This window comes from Gossypium hirsutum, chromosome A03, assembly GCF_007990345.1.
Source record: "Gossypium hirsutum isolate 1008001.06 chromosome A03, Gossypium_hirsutum_v2.1, whole genome shotgun sequence".
NCBI classification, from domain to species: Eukaryota; Viridiplantae; Streptophyta; class Magnoliopsida; order Malvales; family Malvaceae; genus Gossypium; species Gossypium hirsutum.
In genome coordinates this window covers 106,395,697-106,412,393 of record NC_053426.1, presented here as the reverse complement: position 1 = coordinate 106,412,393, position 16,697 = coordinate 106,395,697, and the positions used below count along the sequence as shown (strand labels likewise).

General features: G+C 34.3%; 4 protein-coding genes across 9 annotated transcripts; all 4 read right to left on the bottom strand.

The window, feature by feature from the left end:
• Positions 1-287: 287 nt before the first annotated feature.
• On the bottom strand, positions 288-1,238 carry LOC107886752 (F-box/kelch-repeat protein At1g16250). The gene has a single exon (XM_016810806.2). The coding sequence runs from the start codon at positions 1,236-1,238 to the stop codon at positions 288-290; it is 951 nt and encodes a 316-aa protein (XP_016666295.1).
• Positions 1,239-2,166: 928 nt separating this feature from the next.
• On the bottom strand, positions 2,167-4,835 carry LOC107886753 (pentatricopeptide repeat-containing protein At1g03560, mitochondrial). The gene has a single exon (XM_016810807.2). The coding sequence runs from the start codon at positions 4,792-4,794 to the stop codon at positions 2,827-2,829; it is 1,968 nt and encodes a 655-aa protein (XP_016666296.2). The 5' UTR covers positions 4,795-4,835; the 3' UTR covers positions 2,167-2,826.
• Positions 4,836-6,224: 1,389 nt separating this feature from the next.
• LOC107886754 (putative cell wall protein) lies at positions 6,225-7,445 on the bottom strand. 2 transcript variants are annotated; one of them, XM_016810808.2, is made up of 2 exons: positions 7,339-7,445; positions 6,225-7,211 (listed from the first exon to the last, which is right to left on the bottom strand). In XM_016810808.2, the coding sequence occupies exon 2, from the start codon at positions 6,857-6,859 to the stop codon at positions 6,515-6,517; it is 345 nt and encodes a 114-aa protein (XP_016666297.1). In that variant the 5' UTR covers positions 6,860-7,211; positions 7,339-7,445; the 3' UTR covers positions 6,225-6,514. The 2 variants fall into 2 exon arrangements, with proteins under 2 accessions (XP_016666297.1, XP_016666299.1); XM_016810810.2 differs by having other exon boundaries at positions 6,225-7,205; positions 7,339-7,438.
• Positions 7,446-10,933: 3,488 nt separating this feature from the next.
• On the bottom strand, positions 10,934-14,640 carry LOC107886755 (probable protein phosphatase 2C 52). 5 transcript variants are annotated; one of them, XM_041100918.1, is made up of 7 exons: positions 14,262-14,640; positions 13,470-13,529; positions 12,602-12,950; positions 12,174-12,500; positions 11,969-12,086; positions 11,655-11,878; positions 10,934-11,559 (listed from the first exon to the last, which is right to left on the bottom strand). In XM_041100918.1, the coding sequence occupies exons 3-7, from the start codon at positions 12,860-12,862 to the stop codon at positions 11,089-11,091; spliced, it is 1,401 nt and encodes a 466-aa protein (XP_040956852.1). In that variant the 5' UTR covers positions 12,863-12,950; positions 13,470-13,529; positions 14,262-14,640; the 3' UTR covers positions 10,934-11,088. The 5 variants fall into 5 exon arrangements, with proteins under 5 accessions (XP_040956852.1, XP_040956851.1, XP_040956841.1 ...); XM_041100917.1 differs by having other exon boundaries at positions 12,602-13,083; positions 14,262-14,572; XM_041100907.1 differs by lacking the exon at positions 13,470-13,529 and having other exon boundaries at positions 12,602-13,083; positions 14,262-14,572.
• Between the last annotated feature and the right edge of the window lie 2,057 nt (positions 14,641-16,697).

Below are 16,697 nucleotides of genomic sequence, written 5' to 3'. Positions count from 1 at the left end.
ACAAATGCTAAAAAGACTGAAAATTTAATCACAAGCCAACCAAAAAGGAAAAAAAGAAGAAAAAACCCGAAATACAAAGTAGAAATTTTCTGAAAGGCTAACAACAACAAACAATAATGGAATATGAATGGTTGAATAGTATAGTATTAATTGTTGGGAAGAAAGACAACGCAGGCATGAGAGCAAAGCTCCTTTTCTCCTTCCTCTTCCGTAGGCTCTAAACTCCTCCCTCCATCCCTTTTCGCCCATGTATCGAACACGTGTACTACGGACATCAACCTCGACGTCTACCCTGGCTTCCTATATCCCGCCAAGAAAAACAGCTTACTCCCAATTGCTGCCATTGTTATGTAAATTCGTTTGGCTGGAGGCCAGTTTGCGTCCCACACTGAATTTGGCGATGATAATGTTTCCAGGTGTGACCCCTCTACTTCATTCCAAAATTTCCCATCGTACTCCTCGATGTGACCTTTCCATGCATTTAGACAATCCCCTGAGCTGTAAAGCTTTTCATCAACTGCCACGATTTGATTTGGTGGCACGTCCAATTGCCACATTCCCATTACCAGATCCCACTTGGCGTTGTCCGAATTGTACACCTCAGCCGAACATCTTCCGATGGTGTTCCATGGCAGCTTATCCAAATCTGCCTTCTCAGCAAATCCTCCTATCACGTGGATTTTCCCTTGCCATGTCACTCCCACGCATTTGTACCTTATCACGTTCATGTCAGGCAATGGCTTCCACTCATCCAGCATCGGGTTGTACACCTCAGCTGAGGAGGTGCCACGTGCGACACCTAATGTGCACTGTCCACCTGCCACGTAGATTTTGTTGTCGCACACGGTACATGCAAAATCAAAACGTGGGACGGCGAGTGGCGCACACTTAGACCACACGCCACTGCACACATCGTAGCGTATGACAGAGGATAAGACCTCAAGATCATCCTGGACAATTTCGTAAGGCTCATGATGGCTTGGAGCCTTGTGGCAAAGCCTTCCGCCAATAATGTAGATGGAGTCACCGATGGAGACCATGGCAAAATCTCTTCGCACATGGTTCTGAAGCAGCTCGGGAATTCTGCACACGCGATGCCAAGAGTTGGTGGTAGGGTCGTAGCACTCTATCCAATTGGACATGTTTGGAGTGGGCAATAAATCATTGGAACAAAATGAAGTGTAGATGCGATAATTGGTGACAGAGGAAGGAGAGGGCAGAGGGGAAACAGAATCCATGAACTAGCGATAATTAGGTTTGGAGGTGGTAAACGTGAAGTGAAGGGGGGGAATTGGAAGGTGTGGCATAAATGGGAGTATATAGGGATAATGGGGGATGAAACCAAGAGAAGGATAGGCGTCAAAGTCAAGGAGAACGTGGTAGACAAGGAGGATTGGGATATGATGGGGGGAAAATATCTAAGTTTTTTCTTGTATTGTCGTCATAGGGTTTGAATGTATCTGATATTATCCATGGCCTAACTTTTATGGAAAAGAGGGATGCCAAAAGAATCGTACCTTTTTCCTATCTTGATTCATCAGATATTTTAGCTCGTGTTGTTTATGTTACCCATGGAATTATTGTTATTCCATGCAAATTATCTTTTTTGCCTTGAAGCGGAAACCACCCAGAAATTATGTATCATCATTCCTACCATCCCTCCCTTACGGTATAATTTACACAATGAGTACAGATATTCCACCCACTATAGCTACTATATACTGATATATCTTTTATCAATTTTCAATCATTATTACTTGAAGATTAAACATGTATAATTTACAAAGCATTGTTTGATGAGTACTGCATTTTATAAATGTATATATATAAAGTTAGCCTCCTTTTGGTTTCATGAGACAGATTCATTTTCACTTTCATAGATTATCGAACTAACATTTTCTTTTAACCATTGCCGAATGCCATTCCCTTTTGGCCGATAGATTATCTTCAAGGAAGTATGTCTATTTACTTACTTTTGGTTTCCATCCTAAGTTTTTTTTAACTACCACTTAATAGTTGTCAACCAAGAGTCGAATACACTGCCAACAATCGACCTGAGTTTTCCAACCCTATCCAAAACACTTTAAAAAAACAAATTATCATATATTTAATTTTTTGTAAAAATCACGTACTAGAATCAGAATCAACTTAATACAAAACATGATAGACTAAAAATTGAAATATATCCTTTCAGCTCATTAATTTGTTCTGTAAAAATCACGTATAATACATGCCCCATATACTATTGAAATATGCTAATGGATGTCAATGAAATCCTTTCAGCTCATTAATTTAAATACAAATGAAATTTAAAATGAACCTTTCTTGAAGATTCTAAAAGGAAGACAAGAGAACCAACTACAAATTGGGTAAGGTGATATCTTCATTTGTGTTATACGTGGTCCTTGATGACATTCCTATTTTTTCTTTATTCTGAGATAATATGTCTTTTGATACAGAGACCTGCCATGTAAAATTTCAAATCTCCAAACTCTTTGTATACATATATGGCAATTTCGGAAAGGGGTACTGTTGTGAACATGGGCAAATTTCTGAAGATTTTTTATATACTAGTTCTAAGGGAGTGACCAACTACATACCTTGTCTGCATGCCCGGAGATTACATGATGGGTGCTCCTGGTAGCCGGCAGAATAAGTTATTTTCTGCTATCTGGATGAGTGAACCAGCAACTGATAGTTCTTGCATAAATTTCAGGTGGTTATACAGATGCTTTTCTACAAGAAGGGCATGGATGAAGCATATCTCATGATCATGTCTGTGAGTTAAGATGGTATTATATGGTAAGGAATAAAGGCACAGAACTTTCAAATTTCGAGAAGAATCCGGAATTTCACTCGCCTTTTAATGCTACCGACTCGATCATAACCTATACCAATCTTACTATGCATTAACTTCATGGCCAAATTTGCATTGCCTGCTTTTCTCAAGGCATTGATAAGAACAGTTCGGATTCTTCCAGGTATTTCTCTACCCCTATCAACGATACCGTCAGCCAGCTTGCAGGCCTCCTTGACACGGCCTGCTTTGCACAGCACATAGATCATATCTTCAAAAGCTGTCTCAGGAATAACACCCATTGGTGCTAGATCATCCAAAATCTTGCAGGCCCTTGTTACCTTGCCTGATAGACAAAGCCCAATTGAGAGAGCCCTAAAAGAAGCTGCAGTTGGTGTGATACCTTTATCAATCATCATATCCCAGAGCTTCATTGCCTCTTCATTCTTACGCTCCCTGAACAGTCCACTTATGAGAATTGTGTATGTATAAACCGTCTGATCACATCCTTCATCCTTCATCCTGTTAAACAGCATTAATGCTTCATTGACCCTCCCACACTTTGCAAGGGCATCGATAAGGGCATTGTAACAATATGAATCCCGTGGGCAGTCTTTCTCAACCATCTCTTCAAAAAGCTTCTGAGCTTCATCTACTCTACCAGCCTTACCCAACCCATCAATGAGACTCGAATAAAACATGGCATTGACTGCCACTTCATTAGCACGACAAAACCTGAGATACTCCATAGCCTCATCTAATCTTCCACTCTTACACAAACCATTAACAATGACCCCATATGAAACCTCATCTGGTTCAAGCCCATCAGTTTTCATCCTCTCAAATAGCTCTAGTGCCTCTTCCATCTTTCCACATTTTGCAAATGCATCTATCAAAGTTGTATAAACTGCCACATTTGCTTTAAGCCCATTCCGAATCATATTCTCAAAAACAACATATCCTTCAAGGCATTTCCCTTCTTTACAGAGTCCTCCAACAACTAAACTATATGCATGAGGTGGAACTTCACATCCTTTCTCCCCCATTTCATGATACAGAGCCAAACAAGAATCAAAGATCCCCTCTGAATAACATGCCTGCATCAATGTCATATAAGTAATCTTATCTGGCTCCAAATTTATCGACTCCATAACTCGTAATAATTCCATTGCTTTCTGAGTTTTTCCTGCCTTACAGTATCCCTTAATCATGGTATTGTAACTCACAACATCAGGTCTAATTTTACCATTCTCCATTACCTCAAAAACCCGCTCTGCAGATTCAATAAACATTGAATTAACCAATCCGTTAAGTAAAAAATTAAATGTATATAAACTAGGTTCAATTCCATTCTCTTTCATTCTTCGCCACACCCACAATAACTCTTCAACCATCCCAAGTTCCCCAAAGTTCTTAATCAAAGAATTTGCAGATGACATTGTCAATACAAACCCCAGTTCCTTAAGTTGACCAAACAAATATCTAACTTTAACCAAATCATTTGCTAAGGCTAAAACATTTATTAAAGAGACATAACATTCCAGCTTATGGGTATATTTCTTTTGCTTAGCAGCCCATGTAAAGAACCTCAAAGCAACATCGGGTTTGTTTTGAATCTCGACAGACGACAAAACAAAAGAAACAAAATTCGGAGACAACCTGATCAAGAACTTGTGGCAGAAAGAGTCTAAATTTGATTCCATGTTAGAAGAACCATCTAAAAGATTGAGAATTTGGCTTACCCAAGGAGATGGTTGTAAGTCTTGAGGATTAGTTGAGGATAAACCAGAGAGATTAATGAAGGGCTCTATCCACTCGGGAGGAGGAACATAACTGGGAGTAAACATGAACCTGGAGAAAGAAATAGAGAGTGAGTTGGATGACAGTTTGGGAGAATTTGGCAGTGGGTCAACATTTCTATAGGGACTAGACAGAGGTGGAGATTGGAGACGAGAGATAGAGAAAAAAATCGGGGATTTCACTAGGGTTCTTCTCATCAGGGTTTTTCGGTGCTGATTTGCAAGGGAACTGGTAGCTAAGGTTTTTGGATTTAATGAAAGTAAAAGAAAAATGGAAATCTCTACATTAGGTCCCTATACTATGATATTCTTGTCAAGTTAGTCACTTTTACTATATATATATATTTTTCAAAAAATGTATAGATGAACTTTTTTTCGTCATACCAATTTTTTTTTTGTTGCTTAATCTTTTGTCTCAGGGGAAACATGCTGACATTAATTTCTGTATCAGGGGAATGATGGATGCAATTTTACTGTCAATAGTCCTAGGGGATAAGTTTGATTTAATTGTTTCAAGACCTCCTGATGTTCATTCCAATATGGCAAATATTTCAAATTAACACTTGTTTTTAAAAATAGAATGCAAATTTATTTCAGGTCGAAAAATAAAACTCTTAAATTTTAGTTCTTGTAGAGGATTTCTAAATGTACCAGTAGTTGTTACTTGCTAGTTTTGTTGATATTGCAGGTAACCACTCTTTTAATCTGCTTTAACAAAAACCAACAAGTAATTAAGACAATAATTGATATGTGACTTTGCATTCTCTTCAGCTGTCCCTTTTGAAATGCCTTTTCTTCCTTCTCCCTTGCTGACATTGGTCCCCATCCTTAAATATGAAAGCATAGGTTCTTTGATCCGGGACCATGAGGGAATTTGGATGATTGGCTCCTATAGACATTTTCCTAAGGCAATTTGTGTTGAGGTTCAAGTTTGAGCCCTTAAAGATGGATTTAGTTTAGCATTAGATCTTAATGTTACACATATTGATATTGAAGTTGTTGCTATTATTATTATCCATTTTATGTCTATTATGAATAATTTTAATCGTTTGTTATGTCCATTAATCGATGAATACAGGATGCTCCTTGTTAATATGACTTCTAAGAGCCTCAGACATGTTTTTCGAGGAGGAATAGATGTGCGAATACACTTGCCTATTTGGGGAGTAATGTTCGGCCTTCCTCTCAATCGGATGTGCTATCTCCTAATGAATTATTTTGTATTTGTAACTCCCCTTCTCCACTTTCCCCTTTATTGCTTGCAAATGCTAGGGGCGAAACTGTGTCTCGAACAGTTCACTGAGTTTTGTTAATGCTATCCTGTCACATTTTTGACAAAAAAAAAAAGCATGGCCATATAAAAGTGACCAAGCTTTCAATTATTGACACGGAAAAAGCTTCTTTTTTTTTTAATACCAGCATTTATCCTAATCTCATTGCATTTTATGAACTATAAGTAGCATGCCTATCGCCCTTATTGACACAGTCGAGTACGATGATGCTGGTCTCATGGCCAAGTTTATACTCTAATCATCCTTGACATTTCAAATGACCGAATCAATTTATATTTAAGCCTGCAAGCTAAGAGCAAACTGTAGGATCTAATATGGTCAAATGGGAAAACAGAGTAAATAGGCAAAGACCATGATTAGTTTCCACACTGAAATACATGATAATTACTTGGGAAGTAGTTTTCCAAGCGGAAAATGCAAATTAGACACTGGACTCGATGGCAATGATGAACTAAAACCATTTGCATCTTGCACGCTTGTTTTATCCTAAAACACGACAATCTAAAACTAGTATCACGTTAAATATAAGAATATGATAGACTAGACTGAATACAATGGGAGTATGGAAACTGATTGCCTTTATTATCTAATATCATTATTAAGTTTCACATTTAGCAGAGCAATGTTCAAGGATGTTGACGCTTTCCTGCAGATGCACTGCCAGCACCATTGCCAGGTATTGGCACCTCAAACCCAGGGTTTGGAACAAACGTGTCGTCTCCACCTGGAATATAGCCAGATCCACCATCTGTTGAGCCACCAATGCGGCCGCAATATGGATTTTTGGGTTCAAGGCCTGGAATGAGCACGCTGCTATCATGTCCAATCAGCCACTCTGGATGCTTCGCTTGATTAGCATTCTCTGGGTTTCTTGGGATGTTACGTGTTGCAACTGCCTGCCTACCAATAGCAAGAAGAATGCTGACGACGAAAACTTGAGCAAGAAGAAAGGAAGTAATTTTTGAAGCCATTATCAGACGAGTATTAAGGTTTTTGAGAGTTAATAGTGAAGAGATAGGGTTGGACGTCCTTGGATGGTTGAAAGAGAAGAAAATAGCGCTTCTTATAGGTGAGGTTTAAGCGAGTTGGTCGATCATTTGGCGGCGAGTTAAAAAAAAGAAAGAAAAAGAGGGTTCCATTGTGAAAAAGCCATTGAAAGGTGTTGCAAAAGCAGAAGCTAGAAGATAATTGCAAGGTTAGGTTGGCTAGGGTTGTCGGGTTGGCTGAGATTTTGCGGTGAGTTATGATATTTTCCGGTTATTATCATTTCTTAGTGCACTCCATCATCCCATTTCCTTTGAACCAAAGCATCATCCCCTACAACTTTGCATGGTAGATTAGATATTTAAGAGATTTTGTCATGACCAGAATAGATAAACATTTGAGGTTGCATTCTTACTACACATACGTTCGGAGACGAACATGCAGTTTAGCGGATAATAATACCTACCTAGCCTCTTCCTCCACCACCATTCTCGACAACTTGAAGCTGTTTTGTCGTGTCTCTCCCCAACTGCGGTGCCTTCGTGTAACTTTTATGTACGGTGGCTTACAGATTCTTGTCCACTAATTATGACAAGCCACAATATAATGTTAGAATTAAAGCTGCTGGTGACTTGTTTGTTAAAAGCCACCAACTAACTAAAAAGGAGGCAAATAAAGGATTTAGTGATCAGAATCAAAGAATTTTTAATCCATAATGCTCTTCTGAATATATTTAATGCCTACAAAATGCTGGTGAGATGAATATTCTCTATTGATTTAACTTCTATAATTTTATGGAATCAATAAAATATTCGCTTTTTTTTTTATTCTGATAAAATAAACTTTTCTAAATTGATACTTCTTATTTTAAATTAAATTTCACTGCATTTTTCTTTTATTTTTTAATTAAGCTATTTTCTATTATAATTAAGCTTTTTCTTTTTTATAACTACAAGTGTCTTTTATCGGTTTTACTATCTAAAATTATTATTATTTAAGTCAAAATAAGTAGTATTCAAGTAAAATTTTAATTCTCAATATTCTAAGGAAAATAACAAGAAATCTTAAACTCTACACAAATTCGAGTCCAATTCTCAAATATTAACTAAAACTAGGATCCAAATTGATAATCGCAAATAATATCAACTTCACTTATCTTCGTTTTTTATCAATGAAATAACAACGCTGGAAGACAAAGGATCGCAGTCTGTATGTGTAGCCAAAATATTCAAACAACCAAAAAGGGGAGGAAGGGATATTCATTTGGTTACAACTGCAAAATAAAATATCCACAACATCAAAGAGTTCTCCTTTGTCAATCAACAGGAATTCCTACATAGCATGACAATGTTTTTATGCCATTAAGAACATGTGACTTTGGGAAACAAAAGTCAACAGAACAGAATGCTTAAAGTAAGTATTTATATGAGCCTCTACTTTCAAACTCATAATCACAATCTTCTGTCAATGTGGTCATATACTTTGAGTAATCTTTTAAATATTCTCTCTGCAACTTCTCGGAAAATTTGGTGGAAACGTTGCCTCTATACCTAAAGCAAATAAACAAATTCGCATTAACAATGAAAATAGCTTACCATACCTGAATCTAATATAACTTGAAAACTTTAAACAAATCAATTGAAACTATTCATAAACAATGTTTAAAATGAACATCAATTTCGTATAGGTCGACAAGCATCCTGGGAATGAAAGCTACCTACCACACGTTTTGGTTAAAATGAACATTAATTTTAGATATCTCAATCTCTATGGAATTGATTCTACTCCTTATACTATTGTTTTACATTCTATTTAGGTGCAAGAATTTATATTTAGTGGATTCGACAATTGGCCATGAAAATCTCGTTGATTTCATTTGGATCGAGCCAAACTTTTTCTTTTCCACACTTTAGAACACTCGTCGAGAGCCATTTATGTAGCTAAGCGAAACCATCTCTCTCCCTCCTTAACCCTAGGGTTTCAAGGGTGGCATGGAGAAAAAATGGATTAAGGAAGAAGAAGATGAACAGTGGTGGGACTAAAAAATAGTAAAAAATGATGATATGGCGTGCATAATCCGCTGTTGTTAGGGAATTTAACGCTCGGGTAACTAAAATGAAAGTATTGTAAAAGTTGGGTGACAACTGAATAGTTTTTAGTAGTTCACTCAATATATATATTTGAATAATCTTATTAGACATTCTGATCATATTTACTTTTTAGAACTATTGATCATCCCTCCCAAACTCATAAATAGGAGAATAATGTCTTTAGTGCACTCGAACTCACGCTTCCTATATTGACAATAATACCCATGTCAATTGAACTAAAACTTAATTGATCATTGTACTCTATTTACACTATTATCATACTTTTAAATATTTTTTTCTTCACATTAATATTAGTTTATCTAACGAATTTATAGTTTTGCTAATTAACTTTTTCATTTACTGTTTGATAAATAAATTTTACTATTATTCTGTAAATTTTGATTAATTTTAACATTATTTATATATAAAAGATAATCATATTTTAACATTTTTCTTTATTATATATCGTAAATATTTTCCCACATAATGTTTTAAAAACAAATTTAAATAATACACAATTACAAGTATATATATAAGTAAAATTATAAATAATACATATCCGATCAATAATTAAAATCAACTCAATACAAAATATAATAAAACAAAAATCAAATATATGTAGACTTAGATCAAAATATATCAACTAAAAAGAACATGATTAACTAAAATTAAAATATATTTAAACTCGAATTAAAATAAATCTAATTACAATCTGAAACTGAATCCATACATCATATTATACATGATAAAACTTCAACCGGCGGCCAAAACATCATTGGCTAATCTAATAATACTAAACTAAACATTAGTATACCGCTTTGCTCACAAGCTAAGTGTGTCGAATGTAATTTTCGCATCATAAATTATATAGATATTCATTTAATTATTATTATTTTTTATTTTAAGTACTTAAACTAAAAAAAAATTATAATTTGAACACTCACGTTACATAGTTTGATTATTTTAGTCATTCTAGCTAAAATTACAAATGGCAAGTTGATGTAGCAGTCAAAAGAATCGATATAATAACAAATTTAGCCCTAAATTTTTACACATCCTATCAACTTAATCATAGTTTTAAAAAATTAACCTCAAAGTTTAAATGATTTCAATTTGATTCTGATCTGAAAAATTAAAATAGATTTATTAAAAAATATAATAATAATTTTAAATTTTATATAAATATCAAATAAAATAAAAATCTCCCCCCTACCCACGGGGACCGCGGGGGGGGGGTAAGTTCAATAGATAACGGAGTTGGGAGATTTTTATTTTATTAAATATTAATATAATTATATTTATTTAATATTAATATTAATATAAAATTTTAAATTTATTATTATAATTTTAAAATACTTATTATTATATATTTCTTTTAATTTTTAGAATTAGGATTAAACTGAGGTTATTTGTAAACTTTGAAAGTTAAATTTTTAGAATTATAACTAAATTGATATAATATGTAAAAGAAAATATCAAGGTTAAATTTATTATTATACCAAATTTTTAATTGCCACATTAACTTATCATTTATGATTTTAACCGGACTAATCAAAATAATTAAATTATGTAATAAGCGTTTCAATTGTAAAATTTTTATTTTAAGTGCTTAAAATAAAAAATTTTAATAATTAAATGAATATCTATTAATCTACTCTGTTTTAATAACTAGAAATCAATACGTGTGATCATAACAGTTGCAATTTTATAAAAAAACAACAATCAAACAGTCTCATGACTTTGGCCTTTCCCCCTCGGGATTCAGTGTGCTCAGAATTGCAGAACCAAAGAGCCATCGTCAATTGAAAGCAATAACTTTAGAGTCAGATGGCTGAAATTACTATACTCATTAATGGTTGTACATAGATATTATATTAATTTAGTGTCTTGATGAGAGAGATGAGGAGGACACCTAACTTAACCAATAGTTGTTGTACCAAAAAGAAGTTTGTACCCTGCATGTGATGATAATTTTGTTAGATCAGCTCACCAGTCCCTTGGTTGAGAAATTTCTTTAATTATAGCAGAAATGTACAACACAATAGGCACCATTTCACTAGGACTTTCTTTTCCTTGGATATTACAGCAAAACCAGTTCAGTTTCTTTTCTAGACAATACCCAAAAGTTAAGGGTTTGGTCTTTCCTCGGAAAATCTTGGAAGCTGGACAAGTGAGTTCACTCGTGTCACACCTTCCAGACCTGACCAGTTTTGATCCTCTGTCGAGACTGCATCCACATTTCCTTCAAACTCTGCTGCTAATCTCCCGTAACTGTCACTTTCTTCAGATGACCTAACCGTGAAATTCCTCGGCAAGTATAGCTCCGACTTCTGCCCATCATCAGTTTCTATTGCATTACCTGAATGATTACTTTGAACGGTTGCAGATGATAACCCCTGTTCCTCGTAATCAGATTCGGTGTCCATTTTCCCATCCAAAAATAAGCAAACCACCGCACAATCATCCATTTTTGAAGTAGGATACTTTAGTTTCCATTCGCGCGCAGCTGAGTCCACCAAAATCCTGGCAGCGGATGACCGGGTAGGAGCCAAGGATACAATCTCAACCACCTCTTCGTTGCTCAATACATCCCAAACCTATAATAAACAATAGTCCCTGAAGTGTTCTGGAAAATGTGGAAACCAAATTCACTTATAAAGAATAAATGGAAAATTTAAGGTGAACGAATTACCCCATCTGAGGCAAGAACAATGAATTGATCTCTCTCCGTAAGAAGCCGGTGGGAAAATTCAGGTATAGAGATAACGCCATATTCCTTCAGACAAAAATCCCCAAAAGCTCGAGCCATTGCGAGCCCAGGGGCATCATCAAATGGCAACCATACTCTCGGTACTTCGGGTTCATCTTGCAATGCGAAGACCCTACCTTTGCACTTTTTGATCCTTTCAGCTTCCCCTGAGGCATGTAAATTTAGTATTTAGTATATTACATCCGATTAAGCACGCCCACAAGGGGAAAAAGGATATGATTTGAGATCAAATGTACTTGGTAAATCAGGCTTCAGATCAACTGTCAATTGGATTGCTACCATAGAACCATTGCTATCCTTCGATCCCATAACCGCTCGAGAATCCCCGATATATCCCATGAAAAGGTTGTTGCCCTAAAAATAGTGAAGTCAACCCACATGGATTAGATGGAAAATAGAAAAGTTGAAGGTGAGGCGAAGAAACCAGTGATTCTCTCATACCTGTTTCACTATAGTGACAGCAGTGCTACCACTACAGAAGCAGTCCAAATTAGGATGGGATCTCAACTCTTTATCCATGGCTTTGTATGACTTCATGAATGTTTCCTTCCACAAACAATTTAATCTGTCCTCAGGAGAGCCATCCGATTTCTTCAAATCCCCCTTCAAACATGCTCCTCCGGACCCATTTTGCCTCGACTGATATGAATGCATGGAGGATAGCAATTTAAGGGGCAGGGCATCTCGCACTTTGCAAGCAACGAGATGACCTTGTGGACCATGGCCATCAAATACACCACAAAAGGTCACATCTTCAGACATGAAATCCTAGACGAATTTTAACCTCATCAGTCACATTGAGCATTTAAAGGGAACTTAGAATCAAAGGAAGTAAGGAACTCAAATTCAAAGTAACATCTAAAACTTACTTCCCATACAATCATGGCATCCTGGTTGATTCCCTTTCGACCCTGCTGAGTGAATATGCAAGAAGTTCGGCTCTTCCCATTTGTGAAAATCCTGTTGGGTACTGAGGGTAAATTCTGCAGCGTAATAACATGATCAGAGAACGTTCTCTTAGTTCTCTGTGTCCCACAAAATCCAATCTCGAAACACAAAGGAGAAACTGCCTCCCCACGGCTCCCGGAACTGCAAGTACTCCGACTTCTAGTGGAAACACAACACCCCATTTCATCAGCTCCACAAACAAAACATCCGATTAAGTTAAAAAGCACAATGTTCCTCCTTGAGCCAGAAGAGATCTCAGGTATGTAGTTGCTGGAATGGTCAACGAAACCAAAGATTCCCACACATCAGGCCAGTTTACACCTCAAGGTATAGTTTAATATTCTTTAAAACTTGGTCAAATATATGATCCATTGAAGGTCTCGTATATAGAAAACAAAACCAGCTGATAAAATCAAGAAGACATTTAGTTAATTGATTTATTAAATCCATGGTTCCGGTAATGGCTGCATGTAAAATAAATCAAAAAAAGCAAATTGAAGATAATGCATATATAATAATCTTCCATGTGACACCAGAATAGAGTATGCTTAAAGTCTGTCCAAATAGTTCCTTATTCAAATTAATCCAAGGACTAAAAAGGAAAAAGACAGAAAAGTAGTAAAACAAGGAACATAGAAACCATCAAACAAGAAAACGATGTCTTGTTTTTGAAACAATGAAAGCAAACCATGGAATTCTTCTCTCTTGTATCATTTTCAAATCACAATGAAAATTGAGAACCCTTTTATATTTTCAAACAAAGAAGAAGAACAAACACCAAGATCTCACCTAAAGCAAACCTTCCACTCTCAGAGGCCTATGTATGCTTGGAGATAACGACTAGCATCGCTGGAGTGAGAGATCGAGGAGAAAACAAAATGAAAAAGCATTAAAATTGAAGAACATTCTTGATGCTTTACCTTCTCTTCTCATGAAGAGAACTCTAAAGCGAGATCAAAACGAAGACTATAGAGTTAGCTGAGAAAAGGTATTAATGGAAAATGCCAAGCAGGCGAAAACCCAAAAAGATAAAGTTCAAATTTTTAAGAGAGAGAGAAAGGGAAGAACATGGTTCAAATTTTGAGTTGTGAGTTGGGGGAAAAACGATAAGAGGAAGATAAAGCAAAAACCGGAAAAGAAAAAAAAAAGCAGAAAAAGACGATACAAAAGAATGATTTTGTCAAGAGAACAAAAAAAAGAGAATAGTAGAAATCAAAGTTAAACATAAATAAGAAAACAGGAAACTCAAATTCACTGTTTTGTTGACTCCAAAATAAGATAAAAAAATGAAATGGAAGAAAAAAAAAAAACAAAACAAAACACTAACAATGTAGAGCTAAAAGAAGAGTTGAAAGTTGAAAGTTCCACTCAATGAAATTCAAAACTAAAGCAGAAAAAGAAAACCCATTTTTATTTTATAGAAAACAGATTAAACAAAGACCTTGCACGCTTGTCATAAGGAAGAAGCTTCATGCATGGGTAACATTATAGTTCAGCTAAAATTAAGGATCCAAAAAGAACCCAGAAAGAAAGAAGTTGGAGGAAATTCAGTGAATGGTTAAGCAAAAAGAAAGAAAATACCTCAGTTGTTTGCAGAGCAGAGGGGCGAAGGGTGCATTGATTAATTGCAAAAGCAGAGGCAAATAAGAGAAAGGTCCTTTGTTGAAGCCTGAAGGCAGTAGTGAGCAAAGAAGAGTTCTTTATGAACTTTCAATTCCCTGTTTTTAGTTTGGGTGTCATTGTCTCGGGCTTCGACTTGGTTAATGGTTAGGGGAGAGCTGAAATTTCGAACTAAGATACCAGGGCAGGGCAGGGCAGGGCAGGGGAAATGTGAAAAAATAAAATGGGAAAGGGCAATAAGATGGGGAGTGGATGGGCGGGCCGGTAGCACCCACTTGACTACATGAGAGAGCTCAGGCACTTTATTTGCTTTACGACGTGGGTTGGGGGATGGATGGGACGGCCAACTTTGGGGTGTCGGGTTTCACTTGAATTTGGTTATTTCTATTTAGAAAATTATACTCTTTAACGATTTTAAAATTGGATTGGTGTTCACGGTTTATTCATCTAATTAATTTAATCCATTCGTTCATTCCATTAAAAATTATAAAAAAAATTCAATTCAATTGATATAATTAATTTTTAATTTAATTTAATTGGTCCGTATCGATTAACCTATTTATTCGGATAAATATATTCATCAGTTAAATTAAAATAATTATGATTATATAAGTATTTAAATAATTTTTTAAAATTTTTAGTTAAGTATTTGTAAATTTTAAAAATTAAATTTAAAAATTATGATCTATTTCAAGGTAAATTAAATATTATTAATTATTTAAATATAGTAATAATTTTTTAGGTAAGGTATGAAAGCTTATTTAAATTTTTAAAAAATATATAATTGTTGACATATGAATTTGGTAAATAAGTCTATTTTGGTATATGAATTCCGCATCAAGATCCATTTTAGACCTTGAACTCAAATTTTATTAAAATTGGATGATGTAACCAGTATTCTTGATATATGATTGAATTCGTTGGTTGGACTGATTAGACTGGGAATCAATTGGTATACTAGTCCAAACAAATGAGTTGAATTGATTGAATCAAAAACTGCTCGAAATCAATAAAATCTAAACTTGGACAAAAACAAATAGTTGAATAAGTTGAACCAATTTATTATTTTTTTATTTAATCATTGTTGGTCTAGTAGTTGAATTGATCAAATAGATTATATCGAGAATTAATGGTTTAACTAGTTCAACCACGAGTCAGATTATTAGAGCAATGCATCTGATACTATAAGATTGTACCATGTAATCACTTAAAAGTTCATATAAATTTTTTAATTTTCAAGTGATAAGGCGACACAATCTTAGAATGTCACATTATTAAACTTTTATATTTTTCAAGTTCATGGGCTAAAATGAATCTAATTATTAAGTTCTGATATCAAAGTAGATATAAAAATTACGAGCATTAAAACAAACCTAATTACCAAATACAGGGGTAAAAAATTATATTAACCCTTTAAAAATTATTATTTTTCTTTTAATTTTAATTTACTTATTGATTTATTTTTTTGTTCAGTACAATGATTTCATTGATAGTTTGGTAAAGATGTTTGCAACCTTACTTTTCTAGAAGTGTTTTTCAAGTTAAATGAATTTGTAATCCCAAATAGTTTTTAAATTCAAATCATTTATATGTTGTTTCTCATTTATATTCACAATATATTATAAATTTAATTTAAATTTTACAAATAATTTATATTCATTATTTTAAAATATTTATATATTTCATATATTATAATTATTTAAACTCGGTTAAAATTATTGAATTCAATTAATATCAAGAGTCAACCGAGTACGGACTCGTTAGAAAAATTACAAAAAATGTTTTTCTATTTTTAAAATAAGTTATATTATTTTAGGGTACTTTAATCTTTTTATTTTTCTTAAAACAAACCAATAAATGATTTACATATGATGGGTTTTAAACCAATGACATTTGAGTCAATAAAATTTTAATTTTACCACTCGACCAAAGCTTTATCTTGCTACATTTAACACATTTTAATTTTATTATGTACACTTTATTATCTCCATAAATTGTATACATTGATAGTGTTATTGGTTGAGTTAGTGTCATAAGTTAACTCGACATCGACTCAAAATTGATGACAATACCATGATAAAAAATTGTAATGCATTTATTATTCTTAATCTGATGTATATATGTGTTTAAATTTTGTTTTACTCATAATTTAAACTAGTTTTTTTTCATTTTAATATCGTCTATATTACATGTTTTATTATTATTTAGTTTCAAATCATACATTTTAATTATTTATTGTATGTTATTTTTACATACATAGTTTCATAGGCGTACACATATAATAGAATTTCTAATTTATTTTATTGGGAAAACTACACCTAATGACACTAAACTTTGATTAATTTATAATTTTTGCCACCCTCTTGAAACTTACAAAGATGTCACTAGTATTATCGT

Excerpts from the sequence above, each read along its gene's own strand:
- LOC107886752 (XM_016810806.2), bottom strand. The coding sequence starts at position 1,238 with ATGGATTCTGTTTCCCCTCTGCCCTCTCCTTCCTCTGTCACCAATTAT.
- LOC107886753 (XM_016810807.2), bottom strand. The coding sequence starts at position 4,794 with ATGAGAAGAACCCTAGTGAAATCCCCGATTTTTTTCTCTATCTCTCGT.
- LOC107886754 (XM_016810808.2), bottom strand. The coding sequence starts at position 6,859 with ATGGCTTCAAAAATTACTTCCTTTCTTCTTGCTCAAGTTTTCGTCGTC.
- LOC107886755 (XM_041100918.1), bottom strand. The coding sequence starts at position 12,862 with ATGGGGTGTTGTGTTTCCACTAGAAGTCGGAGTACTTGCAGTTCCGGG. Across the intron at positions 11,879-11,968 it reads TCTGAAGCCTGATTTACCAA|GGGAAGCTGAAAGGATCAAA; the intron begins GTACATTTGATC and ends TACATGCCTCAG. Across the intron at positions 11,560-11,654 it reads TTGTTCTTGCCTCAGATGGG|GTTTGGGATGTATTGAGCAA; the intron begins GTAATTCGTTCA and ends TGTTTATTATAG.